This window comes from Garra rufa, chromosome 3 (assembly GCF_049309525.1).
Source record: "Garra rufa chromosome 3, GarRuf1.0, whole genome shotgun sequence".
In the NCBI taxonomy this organism is placed as follows: Eukaryota; Metazoa; Chordata; class Actinopteri; order Cypriniformes; family Cyprinidae; genus Garra; species Garra rufa.
Genome location: NC_133363.1, coordinates 53,788,777 through 53,816,063, shown reverse-complemented (window position 1 = coordinate 53,816,063; position 27,287 = coordinate 53,788,777). Strand labels below are relative to the sequence as shown.

Genomic DNA, 27,287 nt, shown 5'->3' with positions numbered 1-27,287 from the left:
ATATTATTGTAATGTATTTTCTTAATTATGAACAATTATGAAGTTTTACCGTTTACCGCGTATTGTTATTTTTCTCGTTGTGTCTCTATAGTGGCTAATGAACAGGAAAGTCTCACCCATAGACAAAGTGGATAGGAAATTATCTAACAATCCAAAACATTTTTATTGCAGTCTTTATGGTAGAGGTGGCAAATAATGGAAAGGGAATAAATATATGTATATATAAACTGTAATAATAAACTTGTGAAATATTATTACTATTTAAAATAGCACATTTTCTATTTAAATATATTTAAAAATGCCATTACTCAGTGTTAAAAACAATACAAACTTTGATTTTTTTTTGGTTTTGCCCCATAACTCAAGAATCAGTGAAATATTGTTCTTATGCTTACCATGAATTTGTGTACTAAAAGTAACTGAAAAAAAAAAAAAAAAAAACTAATTGTAATCATAATAATAATAATGATAATCATAATAAGAATAAATAATTGAACATGGCTGGACATATCAGAGATATGAAGTTCTAAATTATCCACTCTATATGGGTCCTATATGATTCCAAACTCTACACAAGTCTCCTCTCTAGTACAATGAGATTTGGCTCTATTAGTATGAGAACAGTAGGTTACTAACGCTTGATGATGGAGATGTGATTGAAAAGCACTAGCAGTACATTCACAGTTTGCAAGCTGATAGTGGTTTGTCTAATACAGCGGGCCTAAGGTGGGGGTGGACGTCTCTCATGTCTCCCTCTACGACTGTACAAATAGTGGAGGTAGCAATGTGTGTATTCTGTGTCGTCTAGTAGTTGAGCACCTGGTTAAAAGAGAAAATCTGGAAAAACATGGATTCCAACTTTTTTTGTTCTTTTTTTTTTAAAGAATAACGGTCCATTCAATGAGAAAGCACCAGTAATATTTAAATTGGTATTTTTATAAACAAATAATGCCATAATGGTGGTATGTTTCGTTAAGATTCTACATAAACGCCCCAGAGAAATCCCAGGACGGCGGACGATACACAAGGATGCGGTAAAACGATTCCAGCAGAAACAGATGAGCTTCTTGGGATTTCCAGGGAGATTATCGTGGCCTTCAAATTTTGGCCAGCAAATGTGAGACACTAAGTCAGTAGAGTTCAGAGGGACCTGAGCGTACAGAATGAAACACTAGACACAGCGATGAATGAATAGGCAGAGGCAACGCAGCCAAGTTTGGATCAGAAGACAGTTAAGACCCGTAGTGGATACATTAAGCTATAAAGGACACCTACAAATGAGTTTGATCGAGGATTTTATCCCAAACAGATCGTAGATCGGCGTAAATTTAGTCCTAATGACTTGTTTGTCTGCAGCAGTATTTGTTACAAATATCAAAAAAAGCAAAAGATACCTCCAGTGAATCATGATGAAGTGTGTTTTTTGAAACACGTCTACATTTGAAAACAGCAGGAACGCGAGCTCAGAAGGTCCTGTCTGTACGATTTTTAACAGTCCTGGTGAAGTTGGGTTTGACGGCGGTCCCCATCACTACACGCTGGTGATGGAGGCCTGTTTCTCCGTGCGGTTGGCGGGTGGCTCACGGATGGTACGGAAGCTGGGGGGCTGGTAGGGCGGCGGGGGTCTTTTGGTGCCAATGTGTCCTGGACTCAAAGCCATATTCTGGCGCCTGCTATTTTCCACATTACTCGAGGTGTTCGAAGCGAGGCTTTCCCGCGTGCTGAAGCAGTACAGAAGGACAGAAAGGGAAAGAGAATGAAAGTGTTATGAAGAAAGCAGAAATGGAAAATTGATTAGTAACAGGCTGAAGAAGAAACAAAGATGTGGTTAGTCAAGGTTAACAATCACAGTCTTGTTATTAAAGGGTTAGTTTACCCAAAAATGAAAATTAGCTCATCATTTACTCACCCTCCAGGCGTCCTAGATGTATATGACTTCCTACTTTCAGACAAAGTTTTAAAACAAAGTTTTATTACAAATTATTCTGGCACTTCCAAGATTTATAATGGAATAGATGGGTGTTTTTCTTCATCAGTCCAAAACAAGTCCAATAAAGTGCATCCATCCATAAAAAAAAGAGGCTTACATGGCTCCGGGGGGTGAATAAAGGCCTCCTGTAGCGAATCAATGCTTTGTTGAAAGAAAAATATCCATATTTAAAATGTAAGTGACTTTAATCTAGCTTGCCCCAGCTGGTTGTACATCGGAAGTGACAAACGCAAATGTGCCGTGGAGAGAGGCAAACACAGCATATGTCACGAATTAGAAGTTCAACATGAGGATTTGTAAAGAAAACTGTGCTTCCTTTGCTCCTGTAAACAAACGTTAGTTTGTGTGAGACTCACTGGTGCATGCGCAACGCCGGCGTCATACGTCATCCGCCCAGAAGGGCTTCTGTGTAAGACCAGTTGGCACAAGCTAGATTGAAGTTATTACTACGTTTACAATATGGATATTTTTCTTACAAAAACATATTGATAAGCTACAGGAGGCCTTTATGCACCCCCCGGAGCCGTGAGAGGAACTTTTTATTATGGATGGATGCACTGCATTTGACTTGTTTTGGACTGATGAAGAGAAACCCCCGCCTATGCCATTCTAAAGCTTTAAAAAAAGCCAGGATAATTTTTAATATAACTCTGATTGCATGAAGGAAGTCATATACAACTGGGCTAATTTTCATTTTTGGGTGAACTAACCCTTTAATGCTGATCAGGGTTGTGCACCATTCAGAACTAAGAATGCAGTTCAATTTCCAAATAACCTTCTGAATTCTAATCAAATTTGCAAACAGGATGTGGATTTGAATTGGATTATAAAGAAGAATTAAAATTGTGTGTCTACAACTAGTTTTGGGTTTTGCAAAAACTAAACATTATATTATAAAAAACAAAGATTATTTAAAAATAAATAAATATATTAAAAATATATATAATAATAATAATAAATTACAGGGTCTAGATTTGTCAAAATTATGTAATTATTACTGTTTTATCACAAATACTGTATTGGACTAAAGAAATTCTTGCAGAGTATCTGTATTTAATTCCTCTTCCTGTCAATCCAATTCAACATCCTGTGCCATGTTGCCTGTTCACTTCAGAATTCAGAATTTTGCCCAAATCTGATACTAAAACAGGAAAAAAGTAAGTAGGACAACAGAGAAGAGAAAGGACAGGAGCAAAATAGTTCACCTAAAAATTAAAGTTATCCCATGATTTACTTTCCCTCAAGCCATCCTATATGACTTTTTCTTTCAGAAGAATACAATCAGAGTTATATTAAAAATGTCCTGGCTCTTCCAAGCTTTATAATGGCAGTGAATGGGTGCTGAGATTTTAAATTCCAAAAAACTGCATCCATCCATCATAAAAAAGCACGTTCTCCACGTGGCTCTGGGGGGTTAATAAAGGCCTTCTGAGAAGAATCAATGTGTTTGTGTAAGAAAAATATCCATATTTAAAACGTAGAATTTTTATAATAAACCGTAATTTCTAGCTTCCACTGTTGCATGCGCATTTACGAGAAAGTGGCATTCCAGCAGATGACGCAGGATGTAGGCTTTGCTCCAGTGAGAATATGCTAGTGTCATGAGAGACAAGTTTTGTTTACAGCAAAAGAAAAATCAGTCTCCTATTTGCTTATATTGGAATTCCTTCATAAATCCTTTTTTTGCACTACAAATTCGTGACTGGTGTTGTATTGATTTCTCCTCTGCACTACGGCATCCGCTGGAACGCCACTCTCTCATGAATGCATGTACTAAAGTTAGCGGAAGCTAGAGATTAGGGTTTATTAATTTTTAAATATGGATATTTTTCTTACACAAATGCATCGATTTACTTCAGAATACATTTTTTAAACCCCTGGAGCTATGTGGAGTATTTTCTTATGATGGATGGATGTACTTTTTTGGGCTTCAAAATAGGGCTGCACGCTAAATCAAACGGCAATTAATACACAGAGACGTAAATCTCTGACAAGCTACGCCAAATCACGCTCAAAATCGCATTTGATTCGCATTCGATTTTGAGCGCGATTTGGCGTAGCTTGTCAGAGATTTACGTCTCTGTGTATTAATTGCCGCTCCAGTGGAACCTGAGCGGAACGCACGTGATGGAGATTTACTACTAATCAAAGTACCGGCTTCATTGACTAAACGCGCCTCACAATATCGTTCGATTTATCGTCCAGCCCTACTTCAAAATCTCAACATCCATTCACTGCCGTTATAAAGCTTGGAAGAGCCAGGACATTTTTTAATTGAACTCAGATTGTAGAAAGTTATATACACCTAGGACGGCTTGAGGGTGAGTAAATCATGGGGTAATTTTCATTTTTGGGTGAACTATTCCTTTAACATTTAAGACTATGACAAAATGGGGAATACAAACCTGAGGGAACAGAACATCTATAAAGGTTTAGGGTGGTGATGCATTAATTTATATGTTGACTCTAAAAGCCGTGTGTCAATAGATGCTACTCTCAAAAGCCCAAACCTGCCCAGTGTAAGATTTAGGATTAGTTATAATAATAGGGAAATATCACAGTATTTGGCCCATTTTAAATATGACTGTCCAAATTTGAAAGGAGAGATCTACATTTATTAAAATCAAATGACAAGTGGAATCTATTCAGGTGACATACGGCCCAGCTCCAACTCTTACTAGTTAATTTAGCTTTAACCGAGCAGTACTTACTAGTACATATATTAAGTATCAGTGTCTTGATCAAATTTCAACCCTTCCAAATACATAACTTTAAAAATCAGCATTTTATTAACCATTACGACATGTACAGTTGAACTCAAAAGTTTACATACACCTTGCAGAATCTGCTAAATGTTAATTATTCTACCAAGACAAAAGGGATCATACAAAATTCATGTTATTTTTTATTTAGTACTGACCTGAATAAGGTATTTCACATAAAAGATGTTTACATATAGTCCACATAAGAAAATAATGAGTTTAGGACAACTGAGAGACTCAAAAGGTTCAAATGCTCACTGATGCTCCAGAAGGAAATACAATGCATAAAGAGCCAGGGGTGTAAACCTTTGAACTAAATTAATATTGTGTATTTTTTATTATTTTGCCTAAATATCATACTTTTTTCATTTAGTACTGCCTGTCAGAAGATACATGTTTCACAAAATACAAAATAAGCTACATTTACCCTGTTTTTCAAAATCAAAAAGGGCTCTAAATGCACTGTGTTTCCTTCTGGAGCATCAGTGTGCGTTTGAACCTTCTGTAATAGTTGCATATGAGTCCCTCAGTTCCTCAGTGTGAAAAGATGGATCTCAAAATCATCTTCGTTGGAAAAGGTTCATATACACAAAAATGCAGAAAAACCTAAGAATCTGTGGGACCTGAAGGATTTTTCTAAAGAACAGCAGGCAGTTTAACTGTTCGGGACAAACAAGGGACTCACGAACAACTATCGCTAAACAAACAAATAAACAAAACAAAAACACAGCTGTAGATCATTCAGGTAACAACACAGTATTAAGAATCAAGTGTGTGTAAACTTTTGATCAGTGTAATTTTTATAAATGCAACTATTCTTTGGGCTATATGTAAACAACTTTTATTTGAAATATCTTATTCAGGTCAGTACTAAATAAAAAATAACACACATTTTGTATGATCCCTTCTGTTTTGGTAAAATAATTAACATTTTGCAGATTCTGCAAGGTGTATGTAAACTTTTGACTTCAACTGTATTTGATAGAGGCTTAAAAAAACTTGTTGGATATTTGAAAATAAAATGTTATAATTGGGCCAAGAAACTACAATATTTTAAATAAAAAAAATATTCTGGGAGATTCCATGAAAGGGTTATACAATAATGTACAACTTTTTTATAATGCATTAAACAATAACACGTGTTTAAAAGACGTTTGACATATCACACAATTTTAGCTTGAATTTCCCTCTTCTATGAGGGGAAAGTGCACGTGCAAAATAGGAGAATGAAAACACAAGAAGGAATTGCACAAAACTAACACACATACAAAGAGGGTAAAAACTGCAACTGAACCACTGTATGAAAAACAACATACTTTAATTTGGAAAAACAAACAAACAAAAAACACAATTAAAGAAAACACAAAAAATTAAAAATATGGGGGCACATTTTGTTCCTCAAATGTTTGAAATGTCTCATCAGGCTTTTGGCACTGAGCGGGGTCGCCATCACTGTAGTGAAGCGTTTTTAACCCGCTCTGCCTCATAGGGTGACCTGAGTATTAGCACAGTGCTTGTTTTTCTTCATCCAATCACATTTTTCTAAACACAGTCAGAAAATATCCACTTCATCCATTCAAGAAGTCTAAGATTTTTAAAACACAAATTATATGTCACACTTCTTTATATCACTCTGGATGACACCAAGCCTTTTTAATGTTGGATTTTTGCCTGCAAAACAGACTTAGTATCCAACTTTAAAGTGTTTTCTGAGTCACTATTATTGCACTGCAATGTCTGAGCATGAAAACGCCTACTGGAAGTTTGCAGTATGAGAGGTTTCAGACATTTGGAAGACAAGATCAAAAGGTTGCAGGTTGAAGGGGAGGATGAGGGTAACGGTAGGACGTAAAGTTGCACAAGTTGCATCATGTGCTCAAAGCAATTCGTTCTTTAAGTAAGGCCACAAACATATCAATAGATAAAGTGACAGACATGTGCTAATCCATTTTGTATTGTGAGAATTTTGAGAACAATGTCAATTAACCCAATGGATTTTGGATGAGAACACAGAATGCAACAATGCAGCACTTACAATACAAACATGACGTTCATTTAGACAAAAATACAACATGTTATTTAAACAAAAATTCAGTTAAAGACAAAACCAATAGTGTAAACCCTTTTAGAGACTGCAGTTGTAGAACTGGTAGTGGTTGACCTACATTAAGGTGTATTCAGTACCTCTCACAAGTTAGGGCCTCTCCCATTTTAGTGAAAAGATGAGCCATAGTACAGTAGTATTAAGCCACAAACATACTCTAAGCAAAATGCATGAAATGCAATGTGTAAAATGCATACTCATCGCTTCTGCAAGGGCTACTATAGTGGTAAGGTATATTTCAAGTCAACTACTGTCATAGCAGAACAACCATTTTGACAACCAAGCAAGTTAAACTTAAACTGTTGATGAGTTTATAGCTATAGTACAGACCACTAAGGCCTACAATGGGTTGGCTAAGCACTGGTGTTCTTGCATAGAGTATGTTTTTGGCCTTAATGTCATTCACAGAGGTGGTTACTACTGCTTAAAATAAGAAAATGTAAGGTTTGCATGAATTGGGATTAAACTAAGGCTCTACAGAATCCTGTCATGTCTATAAAAGCATAAAACCCTAAATGTTCCTGCAAGTTAACACTGAGTTAAAAACAAGGATAATAACGTATGTCTATTCATAGAATAGCATACCCCTCATTTCAGACACACCCTATTGCCAACACAACAAATGAAACAAACCCTTAAAGTGGCCCTGAGTGCCTTACCGTGGGGAATTAAATCCACTGTCCACAGTCACACTGCTGGAGTCCATACTGTCCAATCGGGTAGAATGGACTGATTTTTGGCTGTTGTTGCTCTCACCTTCCTTGGGACTTAGAAAGGTAAGGTTCTTCTCAAACTTGCGCTGCAAATCCCGCTCTTTCTCTCGTTCCAGCAGCCATTGCATTGTCCCTCCTTCTTCTAGAACTTTCCCCTCCACCCGGTTCTTATGACTAGTCTCCTCAGAGTCGTCATCCGACACGTTGTAATAGTCGAAGGTGGTTTCTGCACACGAAGCCTGCTCCTGAGCCGAGGACGGTGGCACGGTCAGTGGTAGAGGTTTATCGAAATGCTCCTGAGTCTCCAGGACCTCTGTCGACTTGGTGTGAGGGGACTTACCTATCGTACCTGGCCTTGAGAAACTGCTCTCCACATAGTCGGGAGGTTTGAACAGAGTCTCTTGGCTGTAAACCTCTGGCATTTTGTCCAAGTCACCTGAGTCGGGATTGAGTTGGTGCAACAATCGTCCATTGGGGAGATGCTCGGGAGTTTGGCTCGTTGACGCAATAGAAATACTACTTTGTCCCTTTGCTGTCTCCTCTTTATATTCTATAGGGTGAGGTGGCGTAAGATGAGGGGTCAGTCGGTCCGAGGAGATCCCCTTCCAGACGCTATCTGTAAAGTCATGGCTGGGTTTTGCAAGAGAAGGCGGCGCAGAGAGAGAGACTTCATTTGCTGCAGTGCACTGGAAATAGTCGTCTACTGGCATTTTGGGAGAGCAAGACTTCAGGTCGTTGTAAGCGGGAAGACTATCCCTGCTTTTACTCTTCTCCAGCGTCCGGTAAAGCACAGCATCCTCCGAGGAACCTCTTCCAACATCAGGCACACAAACGTCAGAGTGTAATCTAGCAGCAGAGAGCATGATGCGGGAGTAGTGGGTCGCCTGCGCAGATGCCCTCAAAGTACCGTCGTCAGTGTAGTACCGACTCCTGTCATCGGGACTACACTCAAAGTCCTCTGGGCCACCTAAGTATGGACCACCAAGTGGTCCCTTGGAGTTGTCCATGGACCGCGACCTTTCTTTGGCCTTGTCCGACCTCTCATTCCGTGACTTTCTCTCTTGTGTATGACTATGACTTCGATGGACTTTGGAATGTGACTGTGCCCTAGAAGGTTCTGGGAATGGCATTTCTGTCCGCCGCTTTGCCAGTTCCCCAGAAACATCCCACTCGGGAGCGGTGGTAAAGTGAGACTCCACAATATTGGGGTTGCTGTGAACCATATACTTTCCCCTATTCCGCTCCATGGACATCATGGTTTCGCGTGGAGAACGTACTAATGAGGAGCTGTAGAATCTGTAATCCCGATCATAGGTTATGTCCAGATTGGATCCTTCAGAAGGATCCCCCCTGGATGCACGTGTTTTGCTATGGGAACGTGAGGCCTTGCCCTGCTGGGCCTTTCGATGGCTACGACTCCTCTTGCTGCGGGCGCTCTGCTGAGCCGAGGAGTTCGCCTTGTTGCGCTGCGCCTTTTCCTCCTCCAACCGCTTCATTACGGCTGTGTGGCGAGCCAGGTTCTCCACCGTGAGATCTGGGTTGATCCGACGGATGATCTCCATCTCCACCTCTCTAGGAACAGTACTGGGTGTCTCCTCGTCCCGCAGTGGCCACTCCTCAGGTGGGAACTGGGCTGAAAATGTGGCTAGATGTTTCGTCTTGTCCTTTTTGAAGCTCAACCTGAACAGCTTCAGGCCGAACTTCTTCGACTGCTTCTCCCCACTGCTGCTGCTTCCGTCTTTGTGTTTACTGTTTGTCTCCGTTTTAAATGGAAAACTAAGCGAACTCTTGCTCTTACTCTCTGATGGCTGCTGAGGGGGCGGAGACACAGGAGAAGACTCTTTATGCTCCTTAGACCTTCTCTGTATGGTTGAGGTATGCGCACTAGGGATGTCCTCCCGGTAGCTGTTGTTGTAGGAGTCACTGTGGTTCTTGTGGTGAGGTCTTTCCCGGACACATCCGGATGTGGAGGGGGTCATGGTACTTGAGTGAGGAGAGGTACATGGCTGCTGTTGCTGCTGCTGCATCCGCTCCGGTATCCTCTCGTCCAAGTGGTACCACTTGCTGTTAGTCCTAATGAGGGAAGGCGTGATGAAGTATGTCTGCTGGGTGACAATGAAATAACCCTCTGGGGTGGGGTAGATCTTCCGCTCTCGGACCAGCATGTTGAGCGTGTGCCGCAGGATCTCCATACTTGGAGTGGGGACGCCTACCAGATACAAAAAGAGAGAAAAGACAGTCAGGTCCAATGCTTCAAAACAAATATCTTAACTTCAACAATATGATACCATGATTGTACATGATGACCAATATTAAAGGGATAGTTCACCCAGTAAGGAAAATTCTGTCATTAATTACTCATCCTCATGTTGTTCCAAACCCATAAGACCTTCATTCGTCTTCAGAACACAAATTAAAGTATTTTTGATGAAATCTGAGAACTTTCTGACACGACATAGACAGCAACGCAATTACCACATTCAAAGGCCCAGAAACATAGTAACGACACAGATAAACTAGTCCATGTGGCATCAGTGGTTCAACCATAATGTTACGAAGCTACAAGAAGATACAAGAGTCGTGTTTTAGTTTTTTTGTGCACACAAAGTATTCTCGTAGCTTGATAAAATTACGGCGACTAATAGTCGACTAAAACTGAATGACTAATAGTCGACCAGAAAAATCTTTAGTTGAGAGCAGAACTACAAAAAGTATTCTCATAGCTTGATAAAATTACAGTTCAACCACTGATGTCACATGGACTATTTTAATGATATCCTTACTACCTTTCTGGGTTTTGAACAAGTCACTTCCGTTGCTGTCTATGTAGGGTCAGAAAATTCTTGGATGAACAAAGGTCTTACGGGTTTGGAGCGACATGAGGGTGAGTAATTAATGACGGAATTTTCATTTTTGGGCAAACTATCCTTAAAATGGTATTATAAACTACATGCTGTAACTTCTTAAATCAAGGACTTACAATTCATCCATTTATAACATTTACTGTGCATTATTCATTGGTTGCCTTTCATGTCATCCGCTCACATTGACCAATATACCACATCAGAGTTTTTATATCTGCATATACAGTAAGCTGTGAGCATAAAAATAGACTTTTATTCAATTCCCACATTCACAGTCCAGTTTCATACTATACGTATGGGTGTGTTTAACACAGCATATAGACACGCCATAGTGGTGGCTGCCCTCCCTGCCTGGTTGACTGGTTTCACAGCTTTGCTCCTCTGTTGGCATTACTCCCCATTACATCATGGAGTTCTTAAAGCCAGCCTAGTGTGACGCAATACACCTCCCTCCCCCCCACTGCAGCTAAAATGCAGCAGGCAACACCCCATTCAGACCTTCATGTTTTGGGGGGGAGATTCTACAGTGTATGTCCATGTCTGTGATATAAACCTCTGTGGTCCACCAAATAGAGATATTAGAGAGGTAAGTGAAATTGTGATGTCACAGGGAAACACGGTCAGCATTTTTGTCCACTCCAGAACTCTTTTCAAACAGTACAACCTTAACATGTGTCAAAATATAGCGTTAAAGAGTTGTTTGATCGCTGTATTGCTTCAGCTTTGTCATTTACATTTGTAGTCCAGAGCACTGCTATAAGTAGACGCTGAGGTGGAGAAGGGTTGCCTGTACTTACATCATAGTTGCTGCTTAGTTTCCCTGTCAATGAGGTGCAATCCTAATTCAACCTTACAAACACACATGCACACGCACACACTTAAATGACTGTCTAATCCAATCGAGAACAACAGACTTTCAATTCCTGCAGAAATTCACTTTGGTACTAAAGATCTACAGCTGTTGAGTTGAGACATACTTCTCAACATCTTGACAGAAGTGTTAATTTTATACAACTATTATGTATGTTTGCAAGTTTGGACACACATTACCAGTCAAAAGTTTTTGAACAGTAAGATTTTTAATGTTTTTTAAAGAAGCCTCTTCTGCTCACAGAGCCTGGATTTATTTGATCTAAATACAGCAAAAGCAGTGATATTGTGAAATATTTTTGCTATTTAAAATAGCTGCTTGCTATTTGAATATATTTTAAAATGTTGAAATGTTTGATATATCAAAACGTTTTAAATGAAATTATAGAAATGTATACTTTTATTTATCAAGGCAGGTTTAAATTGTTCAAAAGTGATGATAAAGACATTTATAATGTTACAAAATATTTCTATTTCAGATAAATGCTGTTCTTCTGAACTTTCTATTCATCAAAGAAACCTAAAAAAAAATTCTACTCAGCTGTTTTCAACAATAGTAATAAAAAGAGTTTTTTGAGCAGCAAATCAATAGTAGAATGATTTCTGAAGGATCGTGTGACTGGAGTAATGATGCAAACATTTAGCAGGAATAAATTACATTTTTAAATGTATTCAAATTGAAAGCATTTTTAAATAGTAAAAATATTTCACATTTTTACTGGTTTTGCTGTACTTTGGATCAAATAAATGCAGGCTTGGTAAGCAGAAGAAACTTCTTTAAAAAACATAAAAAAAAATTTAAATGGTAGTGTACCTACTCTTTTTTTAAAATGGTTTTCAAAAACATGAAATAAGACAAATGGAAGTATTAAATGGGATGAGAACATGACCCTGGCTGGACTTAGGCGTCTCAAGATGCATCAACACAAACCAATGTCCATTCTTTCTAACCCAACCCTGGGAAACAGTTCAGAGAGTTTTATAAAAACAACAATTCATCACTAGCAGCATCCAGTGATTGTGGCTAAATCTAACCTAAAAACACCGGTCTAATCCCAGAATCTCCATTAACTAACCACTGACCATTTTTCTTTCATTAAGTATAATGACACATTCCTACAAAAAAAGGATAACAACTTTAACTCAACTAAACAACTATTTTGTTTTCTCCCTTTTAGATTACACAGAAAAAAACACCACAGAAAAAGTCTGTTGCCGTGTTCAATCTCAATGTCTACTTTTAGATGAAAAAAGGGTGTGTTTTTTCTCCAAACAAACAGACTTTGACCTCAACTGGAAATGCGATGCTGTGTGCCTCACTAAAATATAGACTTATTTTTACAACAGGATCCATGCAACATCCTTAGGATCTTTCTTCAAAATAAACACCGATGAATTTGCACCTGAGCCAAAGCAGAAACGTCATGGGGGGAATTTTCTATCCTGCAATACTTGCAGTAAGATGAACTGCTACATGAGTCATATGAAAATGCACTCTGTGGAATGGCATATTACATTTCAATAATGCCTGTATACTTTATTTTTACAGTCAACGTGCTCTATATGATCTCTCTCCAACAGACGTTTATCTGTCTAACAGAACAAAACTATCCCCATATGACTTTAAGACTCTGGAATGCATAACTACATGTACATGGATTACTTTGGCAGATGCTTTTATCTACAGTGACATACAATAGTTCAAGGTAACCTTGCAAACCTAATCAAATCAAATCAACTCAACTTAAATACCATATTCACACACACAGACTCTGACCTGCCTTCTTGATGCTCGTCCAAATTGAGAGGTTACGATCCAGGTGTGCAAACTTTGTGTTCAGAGCATGAGCTGAAAGGATGAGGTCATGATTCTATAGCAACCTCAGCATTCACTACTGATTCTATAGCAACCTCACTGCCTCACAACATAAGGGACACAGAGCTCATTATGACTCAGCATCTGCTGCATCTCTTTAGCTCAGTCTCACATGATATAATCAGCATCACACCACTAAGATGCTGAACTTGACAAATCAGTTTGGCACAAAAAACACAACTGACATGTAATGAAACAATTAAGACTGTGCCAATACATTTTGGGCTAGGCAATATATTGAATAAACCACAATATATCCGCTATGATGTTAAATTATAGGTGACATATCATGAAAATCTGACTTTGTCCATGTTTAAGTGCTATAATCGGGTCCCCAGTGCATCTGTCAACCCAAAAATGTAAAAACAAACAACCCTGTAACTTTGTTTTGGTTAGCCTCTTTCACAAGCATGTGAAAAAAACAAGCCGCCATTGTGTTTTCACAAGCAACAACAGTGTTCTAACGCCATGGCAAAAGTTCAAGCAAAGCATGTTTACTGTTCTGTTTTTGACTGCACAAACAAGAACAAAACACTATTTAGAGTCCCAGCATCAAATGAGACAACAGAGCAGTGGATTTATTGATTTATTACTGTCTATTTTAGTTTTATATAGTTTTAAACTTGTGTGTATTTGCCAGTTCAAGCGCAATAAGACATGAAAGAGAATTTCGTTTAGTACTCACATGCCATGTGACAGCTGCTTTCTGTGCGTGTGTTTCGGATGTGTGCGCTCAGAAAACCCGATATCAGAAGTTTAAACTAATATGGCTTTAAAACACATAATTTTAGCGAGATAGACATGATAATCAAAACCAAATAGGTGTTTTTTTTTAGCAGAATATCTAAGGTACAAGCTGTAAAGGCACAACCCTATTCTGGAAAAGTGGCGTGGAGCAGCAGCTCAATTGCATTTAAAGAGACATGCACGAAAAAAGCATATTTGTTAGGGATGTGACGAGACCTCATGGCATGAGATCTGACGTGTCTCGTGATATCTGACTGGTCTCGCGAGAATGTGACGATATCCTCTCAAAACATTTTGCAGTGTTTACACTATAGCTGCTCGATTCATCATTAAAATATCACAATCTCCATTCAAACACCCACGCGATCTTATTCCTGAATGACAACGATTCACACTGTGCTGCTCACACTCCACTGATGCTTATGTTGTGAAACAGGTGTTAAAGACATTAAAATCTGCATTCATGCTGCTGTTGATCCAGAAAGAGCAACACAAACAGTCTTTTCAACCACATATTGATAATTATTTGTTACATTTAATAACAGAAGTACTAGGATAAAAGTTTATATTTTGGTTATAAACACTTATTGTCTGCAGTAGTGATCAAAACAAAAGTATCTTAACACTTGTACGTATTGTAACGCTTATCCTCTTCTGCCAGGAGGTGGCGACAACTGCACGTTTATAAATGTACAGTCGTGGCCAAAAGTTTTGAGAATGACACAAATATTAGTTTTCACAAAGTTTGCTGCTAAACTGCGTTTAGATCTTTGTTTCAGTTGTTTCTGTGATGTACTGAAATATAATTACAAGCACTTCATACGTTTCAAAGGCTTTTATCGACAATTACATGACATTTATGCAAAGAGTCAGTATTTGCAGTGTTGGCCCTTCTTTTTCAGGACCTCTGCAATTCGACTGGGCATGCTCTCAATCAACTTCTGGGCCAAATCCTGACGGATAGCAACCCATTCTTTCATAATCACTTCTTGGAGTTTGTCAGAATTAGTGGGTTTTTATTTGTCCACCCGCCTCTTGAGGATTGACCACAAGTTCTTAATGGGATTAAGTTCTGGGGAGTTTCCAGGCCATGGACCCACAATTTCAACGTTTTCGTCCCCGAGCCACTTAGTTATCACTTTTGCCTTATGGCACGGTGCTCCATCATGCTGGAAAATGCATTGTTCTTCACCAAACTGTTGTTGGATTGTTGGAAGAAGTTGCTGTTGGAGGGTGTTTTGGTACCATTCTTTATTCATGGCTGTGTTATTGGGCAAAATTGTGAGTGAGCCCACTCCCTTGGATGAGAAGCAACCCCACACATGAATGGTCTCAGGATGCTTTACTGTTGGCATGACACAGGACTGATGGTAGCGCTCACCTTTTCTTCTCCAGACAAGCCTTTTTCCAGATGCCCCAAACAATCGGAAAGAGGCTTCATCAGAGAATATGACTTTGCCCCAGTCCTCAGCAGTCCATTCGCCATACTTTTTGCAGAAGATCAATCTGTCCCTGATGTTTTTTTGGAGAGAAGTGGCTTCTTTGCTGCCCTTCTTGACACCAGGCCATCTTCCAAAAGTCTTGGCCTCACTGTGCGTGCAGATGCGCTCACACCTGCCTGCTGCCATTCCTGAGCAAGCTCTGCACTGGTGGCACTCCGATCCCACAGCTGAATTCTCTTTAGGAGACGATCCTGGCGCTTGCTGGACTTTCTTGGAAGCCCTGAAGCCTTCTTAACAATGCAGTGGAAAGTTTTCAGGATTAAGTTAATTTTCATGGCAAAGAAGGACTATGCAATTCATCTGATCACTCTTCATAACATTCTGGAGTATATGCAAATTGCTATTATAAAAACTTAAGCAGAAACTTTTCCAAATTCCAATATTTATGTAATTCTCAAAACTTTTGGCCACGACTGTATTTATCATTGAAACATTTATTCAGGAGATTTCAATAGTAAAACAAGTCTTTATTAACTGAAGTTCCTTCATTTTTTTATTTAGTTTGAATATATTTTTTAAAAGACTTAAAGCAATGAGCATTTTGTCAGAATCACTAGTAAATTGTGTTATTTTGTTTAGATTTTTAGTCTTCTTTCTTCAGAATCATGAGAGAATCGAGATCTCCAGTTTATTTAAAAAAATTTAGATTTTCAATTTATCCACAATCAAGCAGCTTTAGTTTACATGTTTATTACAGCATATAGTTCATTAAAATAGAAGTTTAAATTTCAAGTTCATATCAAAATCCGCATGCATTTTGTGTTTTTCAGTTGAACAAAATACTATTTTTCCCTATATATTTCATCATTGAGGATTTATTTGAAAAAAAAAGTTTAAAAATCTTGTCTCATTCTCGTGAACCCAGTCTCAGGTCTCATCTCGTGGGATAACTGTCTCGTCACACCCATAGTATTTGTGCTTTCACTCAAAACAGGGATTTTCTAAATGATATCATACATGATCTGTGGGGGTTTTTGAGCTGAAACCTCACAGACACATACTGGGGACATCTGGGACTTCTATCTACACATTTATTCATCCATCCACTAAGAATACCATAGTGTGCATTTGCATAGTTTACATGTCAATTAATGCTACATTATTATTCTCAAACTACTAAAACCAGCATTAAAAAAAAAATTGGGTAAAAAGTGTAATATTTTACTTGTGTGTCACTTTAAGTCCATTCATTCACTATATATGTGTGTACTGTTAACATTGTTACAACCACATCCTCTGAGAAAATATTAAAACACATTTTCCCCCATAATCCAGCCACTACTTTCAGCAAAACATCATTATCCTGTTCTGTGTTTCTGCAAAATTGCATATAACAATGGATGTTAAACTTTCCGTATCACTGCTGTGACCACAACTCTCCAAATATGAGACCCAGACCCAGACGTTCCAGGATATGGCTATTATCATGTGCAAATAGCTGTGTATATGGTTACAATTGGTGTTATTGGCAAAAACTGAAAAAACCAAAATCACTGAACCATTATAAAACAGATTCAGCATGTAAAACTTACAGATGTTCGGAGCCCAAAGAAGATAAACACTAAGTGTAGCATTTTTTTTTGTATTGTGATATTATTTTAAAGGCATTTATGTGCATTTTCTTCACAGATTTTCTGCGAAGTCATTGAAGGACGTTACCTGGGAAGCATGTTGCTAGGTGTTCGATGAGAGTCTCTTGCGTGACAGTCTTACGGGCGGAGTTCATGGCAGAAATGGCCAGGCACAGGATTTCTCCCAGTGGGATGAACTGGGATTGGCTGATGGGAGACATGCTGATGGGAGACACATCACCTGCAAAGGACAAAAATCAAAGGTCAAAGATTTGCTCAGTGTGGCTGAGGTGAAGGTTAAAAGGTTACAATGGTGGCTTTAATGCAGAACAGGCGTCGTGACTTTCTAGAGGAACTGATGATAAAAAGTTATGTTTTCATGTTTCCATACACTAATAAAAGAACAATTAATGGCCTAATATTTCACCATTTTAAAATGATCTGCATTAGTCAATTATGCTCAAAAAACAGATACTACTATGGATGCAGAGATAGCAAAGTTCTTCTTGCACAAAGCAATAAGTCAGTAATTACTGTCATGGTATGGCAAATGATCAATTGGCTGTTGTTCAAATTCTCTGCTATGTGCTTAAATGGATAGTTCACCCAAAAATTTAAATTCTAGGTCGTTCCAAACCCGTAAGACCTTTGTTCATCTTTGGAACACAAATTAAGACATTTTTGATCAAATCTGAGAGCTTTTTGACCTTGCATATTAGACAGCAACACAACTGACACATTCAAGGCCCAGAAAGGTAGTAAGGACATTTGTTCGCAAAAAAACAAAATAACAACTTTATTAAACAATTTCTTCTCTTGTGACAGAATTCTTGTGTGACCTAATGAGCTATACCTTAAAAACTAAACTACAAAAACACTTAAATGACTTTTTAAATTAGAAAAACAATAGAAAATATTTTTAAATAGAGTTTTCAATGCTAAAGACACATTATTTTAACAGAGTATCTTCTTTAGCTGCTGAAGGGTGGTACTACATGAAAAAATATGATATTAGGCAAAATAAAAAAAACATCTTTTTTCTGTTCAAAAGTTTACACCCCTGAGTCTTGCATCATTAGTCCCTCAGTTGTCCTCAGTGTGAAAAGATGGATCTCAGAATCATACAGTCATAGTTGGAAAGTGTTCAAATACGCAAAAATGCTGAAAAACCAAAGAATTTATGGGACCTTAAGAATTTTTCTAAAGAACAGCCGGCAATTTAACTGTTCAGGACAAACAATGAACTCATGAACAAATATTACTGAACAAAACAGCTGTGGATCATTCAGGTAACAACACAGTATTAAGATTCAAGTGTATGTAAACTTTTGAACAGGGTCATTTTTATAAATTTAACTATTATTTTCTTTAGTGGACTACAGTAGTCAACATTCGAAGTGGATCAAAACCTTTCATCAAATTTGTCCTAAAACCAAAAAGAATACCCATTCTTATCTTAGGACAACTTTTGATTAACTTTTTTGATCCACTTCGAATGTTGACTACTGTATATGTAAATGTCTTTTATGTGAAATATCATTTTCAGGTCAGTACTAAAAAAACTTGAACATGCATTTTGCATTATCCCTCTTATTTTGCAGATTCTGCAAGGTGTATGTAAACTTTTGACTGCAACTTTTGACTGCAGCTGATGGGTGTCCGTCCAAATTTGCGAATTTCAAAGAGAACAAAATCGTCACTCCCTGATAAACTGACACTATATATCACTAAGAAGAGTAGAAGAAGCTGCTAAATATAACAATTTTCATATATAATAAATGACTTGCGCCTCGAGTGAGCAGATGCAACACAATAAATGCGTTCATTGTTGTCAACAAGATCAGTTTGTTGGTAGTCAAGTTATCCCATCCCATCGTGCAACATGATTTTTTTGATGTGCATAGAGGAATTTATTTGGAAAATGCATTTCCATCTCTCATTATTCACATGAACCCTTTTAGCACAAGTCAAAAACCACCTCAAGTGAGCGTTTGCAATACTGCAATACTTTAAAATCGACATCTAAAAAAAAGCCCTTATCAGTTGACCCCTACAATACACTCCCAAAACTGCACCTTGGCAAGAAATGACTGGCAGTGCAACAAAAAACACTTTCCAACAACGTTTTAATCTTCAGTCTTGTTTTTGAAAAGCACTGCAGCAGAAATGACAGATCCCACCTTTAGCCTGCTGAGATTAAATCTTTGCCCTTGACACAACTCTCTCATCCTTAACTACCGATTTAACGTTTGCTCTCTGGACCGACCCACATTCTGTACTACTCAAAGACCTCTTTCAAAAATAACCCAGAACATCTGGTGGACTGGACTCTCCAGTACAGACCCTGGAAGAGACACCCAGAGGAGGCAACACTCCCAGCCAGCAGGCCTTGGCACCTGGGTAAGTAGCTCAGCATGGATCCCTGGCTCTTAGGATCCAAATCGGGCTTATCAGGCGTGCAAAGCGAGGACAGAAACATACTGGTAATGCACCTTCCTGGCTGGTGAAGAACAAGGGTAAGCTGATTAGGACAAAACATATGTGAGGAAAGCACAAAGTCAACTAGTGTCCACGTGAAGGTGGAAATCAACAATCAGACACGCTCAGGGTGGTCAGACTGATAAAGATGAAACGCTGACCTCAGATCTGTTCGATGCAGGTTATCAGGGATGACAGATGCAGGAATCTGATCATGGATGAACATGAAAAGTTATGTTGCTTCTAGTGGAGACATGAGCTTTAGATATGCTTAGGTGTCCCATTTACAGTCTGGCCTGGTGTCATTACTTGAACAATGTTCAGGAGGTTGTCAAACCTGCCTAAAAAGCCAGGTGGACAAGTAACACGAGATTAACAAGACACTGAACAATTATAGTGAGCAGTTTGGGTTCAAAGGCAATCCTAAGTAGCATGGGTATATTTGTAGCTATAGCCAACAATATATTGTATGTACGGTGCCCGCCAGGGGACACCTTCGGTTCACTTATGTTTGTCGTGGCCACGACATATAAACTCGTGGGAACATGATATTATGTTGTGGCCACGAGATATTAATTCGTGGGAACGTCATATTAACTCGTGGGAACGTGATATTATGTCGTGGCCACGAGATCATTTTGTCGAGGTAACGACATCCTTATGTCGTGGCCACAAGATGTGATGATGAGGGAACGAGATCCATTTCTCCTGGCCACGACTTCTTATGTTGAGGAAACAACATGCATTTCTCGTGGGCACGAGTTTTAATGCATAAACAAACCTGCGTGACCATAGTAACCCTGGATTAGCCTATCAGAGATAGGTTTATTTATATTTTATTTTTAATTATGAAATTATTATATTAATTGTTACAGAAATTAATACAATATTAAATTATTATATTAACAATGGGCGATGCTGTAGGCTATATGCCAATGCTGTCTGTGTGCGATGTAGACAGTATATTCAAAAGTTTATCATGAATAAATATTACATAAAGTACATCAAATAAAATAGCCCTACAGGAAACATTTTATCCCACAGTCTTGTCCATTAACTGATCCTCCTCTTTCCGTAATATTTTTATTATTCGTTTATATTCGTTATTTCCCCCTTCATTTCGATCTCCTTAACGTTCTGAATGTAGGTTCTATGACTGGGATTTTTTCAGTTCAAAGGCTGAATTTAACATATATTGTATTTTATTTAGTCTAATTAATAGACAAATATAGTGTTTCAGTGAAGAGTGAATTATTCACGTAGTTTCATTTGGAAATCATTTATCGTCACACCGTAAAATAGGCCTATTTTATTTTATTTTTATTTTTAATAATTTCTATTATTATTAATTATTATAATTAGCCCATTATTGTAGGCCTATATATTTATTTATTTTCGTTTATATTCGTTTCCCCCTTCATTTTCATCTCTTTACTTAACGTATATGGAAATGACATGACTGATTTTGACTGGAATGTAGTTTAAAGGTTGAATTGAACATATTTTTATTTTGTTTCGTCTATACTAGACTATATAATACTATACTGTTCACTGACGAATGAATCATTCACGTAGTGAAACGAATATAAATGAAAATAAAAATATATACAATAATAATTATTATTATAATAATGATGACGATAATAATAATACAAATACGGAAAAAAGACGATCAGTTAATAGAAATGTCATGTAGGCCTATTTTACGGTGTGACGATAAATGATTTCCAGATGAAACTACGTGAATAATTTACTCTCACTGAAACACTATATTTGTCTATTAATTAGACTAAATAAAATATATTTGTCTATTAATTAGACTAAATAAAATACAATATATGTTCAATTCAGCCTTTGAACTGCATTCCAGTAAAAATTCCAGGTATAGAACCTACATTCAGAACGTATAAGTAAAGAGATCGAAATGAAGGGGAAAATAACGAATATAAACTAATAATAGCCTACAAATATTACGGAAAGAGGAGATAATAAGACTGTGGGATGCATACATGTCTACATCGCGCACAGACAGCATCAGCATTCGCATATACAGCATCGCCCATTGTTAATAATAATTTAATATTGTATTAATTTCTGTAACAATTAATATAATAATTTCTTAATTAAAAATTAAATATTAATAAACCTATCTCTGATAGGCTAATCCAGGGTTACTATGGTCACGCAGGTTTGTTTATGCATTAAAACTCGTGCCCACGAGAAATGCATGTTGTTTCCTCAACATAAGAAGTCGTGGCCACGAGAAATGGATCTCGTTCCCTCATCATCGCATCTTGTGGCCACGACATAAGGATGTCGTTACCTCGACAAAATGATCTCGTGGCCACGACATAATATCACGTTCCCACGAGTTAATATGACATTCCCACGAATTAATATCTCGTGGCCACAACATAATATCATGTTCCCACGAATTAATATCTCGTGGCCACGACAAACATAAGTGAACCGAAGGTGTCCCCTGGCGGGCACCGTACAAAAGTTTAGGATCAGTTAAACTAATGTTTTTTAAAGAAATTTTTTTACAATATAAAATAATGTTTTTTTATTTTAATATACATTTATCAGCTGTTACTCCAGTTTTAAGTGTCACATGATCCTTCAGAAATCATTCTAATAGCTGATTTATTGAATGAGTTGGAAACAGTTGTGCTGCCAAAAACAATTTTTGGAACCTGTGATTATTTTTTTCAAGATTCTTTTCACATAAAAATTTTAAAAGAACATTTATTCAAAATATAAATCTTTTCTAACAATGTAAATCTATCTTATTACTTTTTGTTAATTTAACACATCCTTGGTGAATAAAAGTATTAATTTCTTTCAAGAAAAAAGAAAGAAAGAATAAAAATGTACTGACCCCAAATGTTTGAACAGTAGTGTATATTAGAAGACCTTTCTATTTTTAATGAATACTGTTCTTTTTAACCTTTTACTGATCAAAGAATCCTGAAAAAGAAGAATCACAGGTTCCAAAAAAATATTAACCAGCATAACTGTTTTCAACATTGATAATAAATCAGCATATTAGAATAATTTCTGAAGGATCATGTGAAACTAAGGACTGGAGTACGTCACAGTTTAAAATATATTCACATAAAAAAAAACTGTTATTTTAAATTTAAACAATATTTCACAATATAAATTTTTTCTGTATTTTTGATCAAATAAATGCAGCCTTGATGAGCATAAGAAACGTCATTAAAAACCATTAAAATTCTTACTGATCCCAAACTTATTTGTGCAGCAATGTATATATAAACACTGAAAATGCAAGAGCTATTGTATGCAAGATGAAACAAACATGATTTTCATATATAGTAAATACTGTATTTATATTATATTGTTGGGAGGAAGGGGAAGGCCTGTAAAGGGAGGGGAGGGCCTGTAAAAAGAAAGTAAGGAATATTAAACTACACTGTATAAGGACCACCCTCAAGCCCAGTGATGGTCCAAGTAGAGTGGATAAAGGTTTCCTGATTGTTATTTATTTATTTATTTTACATTTAGTCATTTAGCAGACGCTTCTATCCGAAGCAACTTACAAATGAAGACAACAGAAGCAGTCGAAACCAACAAAAGAGCAATAATATATACTTAAAAAAATAATAATAATAAAAATGAAAAAAAAAAAAAAACTCAGATTGAGTTGGGCAGGTTTTCAACCAGCAGGGAAAGTTAAGATAAAAGTCTGTGTAAGTCATTTTGTGCCTCTTTGGGATGGCAATACAATGCACTGTTCACTTGCAGAATGCAAGCTTCTAGAGGGCACATAAATCATATAGTTTACCCAAAAATGAAAATGTGATGTTTATTTGCTTACTCCCAGTGTAAAACACAAACAAAGATTTTTAACTCAAACCACTGCAGTCTGTCAGTCATATAATGGCAGTCAATGGGACCCCCGGCTTTGAGTGTCAAAAAAAACATACTCAGACAAAACCAAATTAAACCCTACGTCTCGTGATGATACATTCAGGTCTTAAGGCATTTTATGCAAGCAGCCATTGGTAGCCAGTGCAAACTGATGAGCATAGGTGTGATGTGTGCTCTTTTTGGCTCGATCACAAAACATGTCTTAGAAAAGTTATATCAGCATATTGTTTTCTGAGAGAAAAAAAAAATATGTAGAATGATTTTCACATCATTTTGAAGGAAATATTCTATCCCACAAGACTGATTACTCAAAGGCCTTGTTCAGTGTGGGCTGATTTTAGCTCCATTTATTTTCCCAAAAATTACTAACCTCTTCAATATTTTTTTTTTCTAAAAAATTCAAACATATCCATCTTGCTCACATATTGTAGCACAGCTTGTGCTAAGTACAAAAAAAAAATACTTGTTGCCCAATAGTATGTTATAGGTAGCTGAAATAAGCACAAATGTTGCAATATCAGGGCATGTCAAAACATCTAAAGAACCCCAAAATCACATCAGACCCCAGAGGGTTAAATACTAATATTGCAGCCTTGAAGGTTCTGAGATGTGAGCAGCTATTGTTGGATTATCATGATGGAATGAAAGATAGAGTTGAGTATTATTTAGCATAATGGTGATATAAAAAGCCATGTTTCTGAATAATAGAACCTAGTGATGCCTTGTAGAGATAAGTGGTCCAAGAACTGAGCCCTGAGACACCCCAGTAGCTAGGTGTTATGCCTTGGATAACCATGTCAAAAGCACTGGTTAATTAAAAATAAATAAATAAATAGATTGATGTTGTCTTCATGATTAATGTATTTTAATGATTTGTAAGGTGACTGTGTCCTGCATACCTGATCACAGAAAGACACACAGTAGTGTGAGTGTTCTGGGTACACAACTGTGCTTTTTGATCCAAGGATCACACTTTATTCAGATCTCTAAAAAGCCCATTAAAAAAAAAAAAAACACCATGCCAACATAAGTGTGGTTTTCAAAACTTTATTATGATCTCTTCTGCTGAGAGAATGTGATGATTGTACACAATTACAATAAGACCTAAAATTATACTAATTCAAATCGAGGAATCAATTAATTAACATACCAGACCATTTATATGGAATTAACCTAAGCCTGGGGGGGGGGGGGGGAGAGATAAGAGGGGCTAAAATGCAGAAAGGACAGTAAAAGTTATTCCACAGAAGTAATTCTTCTCTTTGACATAAACGTGTCAGTCTAATGCATGCCTAGCTGAAATAGCTCCATACTGTATATGACATAATATGATAATGCTTATTTTATAGGTAATTTGTATTAAAAACTAAAAATACGTCCCATTTTATCACTTCAAAAACACTTACAGAAAGTAGCTTGCCAATACTATGGGGAAAAAAATTCCTACTTTTTATCAAACACACAATAAAAACAATAACAACAAAACATGCCACTTAACTTAGGCAAAAAAAGAGAAAATAAAGCTGTCATGAAATTATAAAAATAATGAGGCAAAAATAGCATAGCATAATTGCACAAATCAATAAATTCTTTAAAAGCAAAAGTACAATAACAGATAACACTTAGCCAGTGAAATTATATTTTCAATAATTCATTTAGCAGATGCCGTTATCAAAGCAAATCAACAAATGTGAATTTGTAAACAAATTACAAACTTATTCATCAACATAATCATCAGTCACAACAACCATATAATGCAAGAGTATAATAATGATTTCAGACATCATTACTGTTAGCTAGCGCATTAAAAACTGGGTATAAATGATTTGTGTCTCCTCTTGGTTTAGGGTATCGATATCCTCGGACTGCCCAGGGAAAATGCAAAAATGGGAAATAAATTTAGTTGTTTGTCTGCTACATATCTACTGCATAATCTATGCAAAGTCTGTGTAGAGTTTGTGTAGAGTTAGCTCTGTCACTTCAAGCAATATTAATTCTGGCAAAATTATTCACTAACAGTCTTTGTACCAGAACTTGATATCTAAATGCAATCATATCTTAAACCCAAGCTTACACGGGTTCTCTGCATAGCTGAAGTACTAAACAGAGTTATGTAAGTATTGCATAGCTAATTCTAAAATAAAAACTAATTGCATTTACAATAGAGACGTCATATTTGCATTTTAATCACATTTTGTATTTTACATTGTGAGTAAAGAAGAAAAAGTAATTACCCGCTTCCATTGATTTCTGGGATGATTCAAGGTTTCTTTAAAAGTACAAATCAAAATATATGGTTAGAAATATGATAAACTGTGTGATGGAGCTAAAAAGATAAAGTTGATATACAGTATATGTATAGAATAAGTACACAATCCTACCTTTAATATGAATCTTTTGAATCACTATCAGCAGAATTATAATCACAATCATGGTCATAATGTTCAGTGTTGCCAGGACTAAAGTAATTGGATTCCAGATGAACTGTAAATCTGAAAAAGTCACATAAATTTGAGAATTCATGTGCTACAACAACAACCCAAAAAAAACAAACATTTAACTTCTTGTGACTAAAGACATTGCCGTACTAAAAAAATAATTGTAAGTCCAAACAGTCAAAGTTGAATATGATGAAAGAGTAAGTTATATTTATGAGTTAATGTACCAACAAAAAATCAAATACATAATTAATCATGTGTGGTACTATAAGTTGTGGATAAAAAAAACCCAATATATCTGTACCTTCAATAATCAACTTAGTTCCATTTCCCAAGTGTATCTTCCCACATGTGGCAACAGCACAGTAATAAATCCCAGTATCAGATGGCCTGAGTTCAGTCTGAGGGAGACTGTAGATGCAACTCTGAGTAGAAGAGCCGTTCTCTGATCTCTCCATACACTGATCACTCCTGTTATCATGGGTGTAAATGATTCCTGGATGAGAATATCCAGATGAATGTCTGAACCAGTAGACGCTGTATTCTCCTGCACAGATCTGACTGATGACTGAACACTGCAGAGTCACTGAATCTCCTGGATGAAGTCTGTCAGATACAGGCTGCTGGAGAACTTTGGTCTTGCTTATGCTGTCACTGTCTGAAAGAAATGTAACATTCTGTAAATGCATTAATACAACACACACGTGTGCAGTCAGATTGAAGCTCAGCATATTTTCATAAACTCACCTTTATGTAGAAGAATCGTTCCTTCTCCAACTTTAACAAGATTCATGAAACTTACAACACAATAGTAGGTTGCAAAGTCATATTCTTCCAAGTGTATGATGGTCAAATTAAAAGAGTCAGTCCCAGTTCTGATAAAGAATCGATTTTTCTTATTAAAGTCATTTTTATATGTAACACTTCCAGAGCCATGTTCTGAATATGCTATGAGAAGTGTTTTTTTGCCAACAGAATGTTTGAACCATGAAACTGTGTTTATAAAGTCATCCGAGTGAGAGCAGGGTATAGTCACACTGCTTCCAAGTTCAGCAACTAGCAAAGGATGTTGGTGAACAAAACTATTGTCAGATGTTCCATCTAAAAACAAAAAAGCAACATGGTAACAAAGAGAAATGTGAAACAAAATGCTCAATTAAAATAACATTTTTAAACATACTTGCAAATGTGAGGAGGAAAAGGGTAGACAAAACTCTGAACTTCATTTTGTAGCACCTGTACTCAATCTAAAAGAGAAATAAGCAAACATCTTGAACATGCAAATGTATTTAATGTACAAAAATCAACTACTTTTAGAATACTAACAATTTAAACATACTGACCCTTGATCTTAGAAAAAATAACTAATTAGTTTTGTTAATACAAGAATACATCACAGTAAGAATAATATGTATATATGATTAATTTGGTAAAGTTCTTGAAGATTTAAAGGGATTACTTACAAACTTAACAGA

General features: G+C 36.8%; 2 protein-coding genes across 2 annotated transcripts; both read right to left on the bottom strand.

The window, feature by feature from the left end:
* Nucleotides 1-506: 506 nt before the first annotated feature.
* LOC141331649 (storkhead-box protein 2-like) lies at nt 507-19,478 on the bottom strand. The gene is made up of 4 exons (XM_073836689.1): nt 19,343-19,478; nt 17,088-17,240; nt 7,516-9,778; nt 507-1,721 (listed from the first exon to the last, which is right to left on the bottom strand). Exons 1-4 carry the CDS (start codon nt 19,476-19,478, stop codon nt 1,532-1,534), a joined length of 2,742 nt encoding a protein of 913 aa, XP_073692790.1. The 3' UTR covers nt 507-1,531.
* A 114-nt stretch (nt 19,479-19,592) lies between these two features.
* On the bottom strand, nt 19,593-27,038 carry LOC141331648 (uncharacterized). Its single transcript, XM_073836688.1, has 7 exons — nt 26,993-27,038; nt 26,786-26,913; nt 26,560-26,707; nt 26,117-26,470; nt 25,756-25,866; nt 19,787-19,818; nt 19,593-19,685 (listed from the first exon to the last, which is right to left on the bottom strand). The coding sequence occupies exons 1-7, from the start codon at nt 27,036-27,038 to the stop codon at nt 19,593-19,595; spliced, it is 912 nt and encodes a 303-aa protein (XP_073692789.1).
* Between the last annotated feature and the right edge of the window lie 249 nt (nt 27,039-27,287).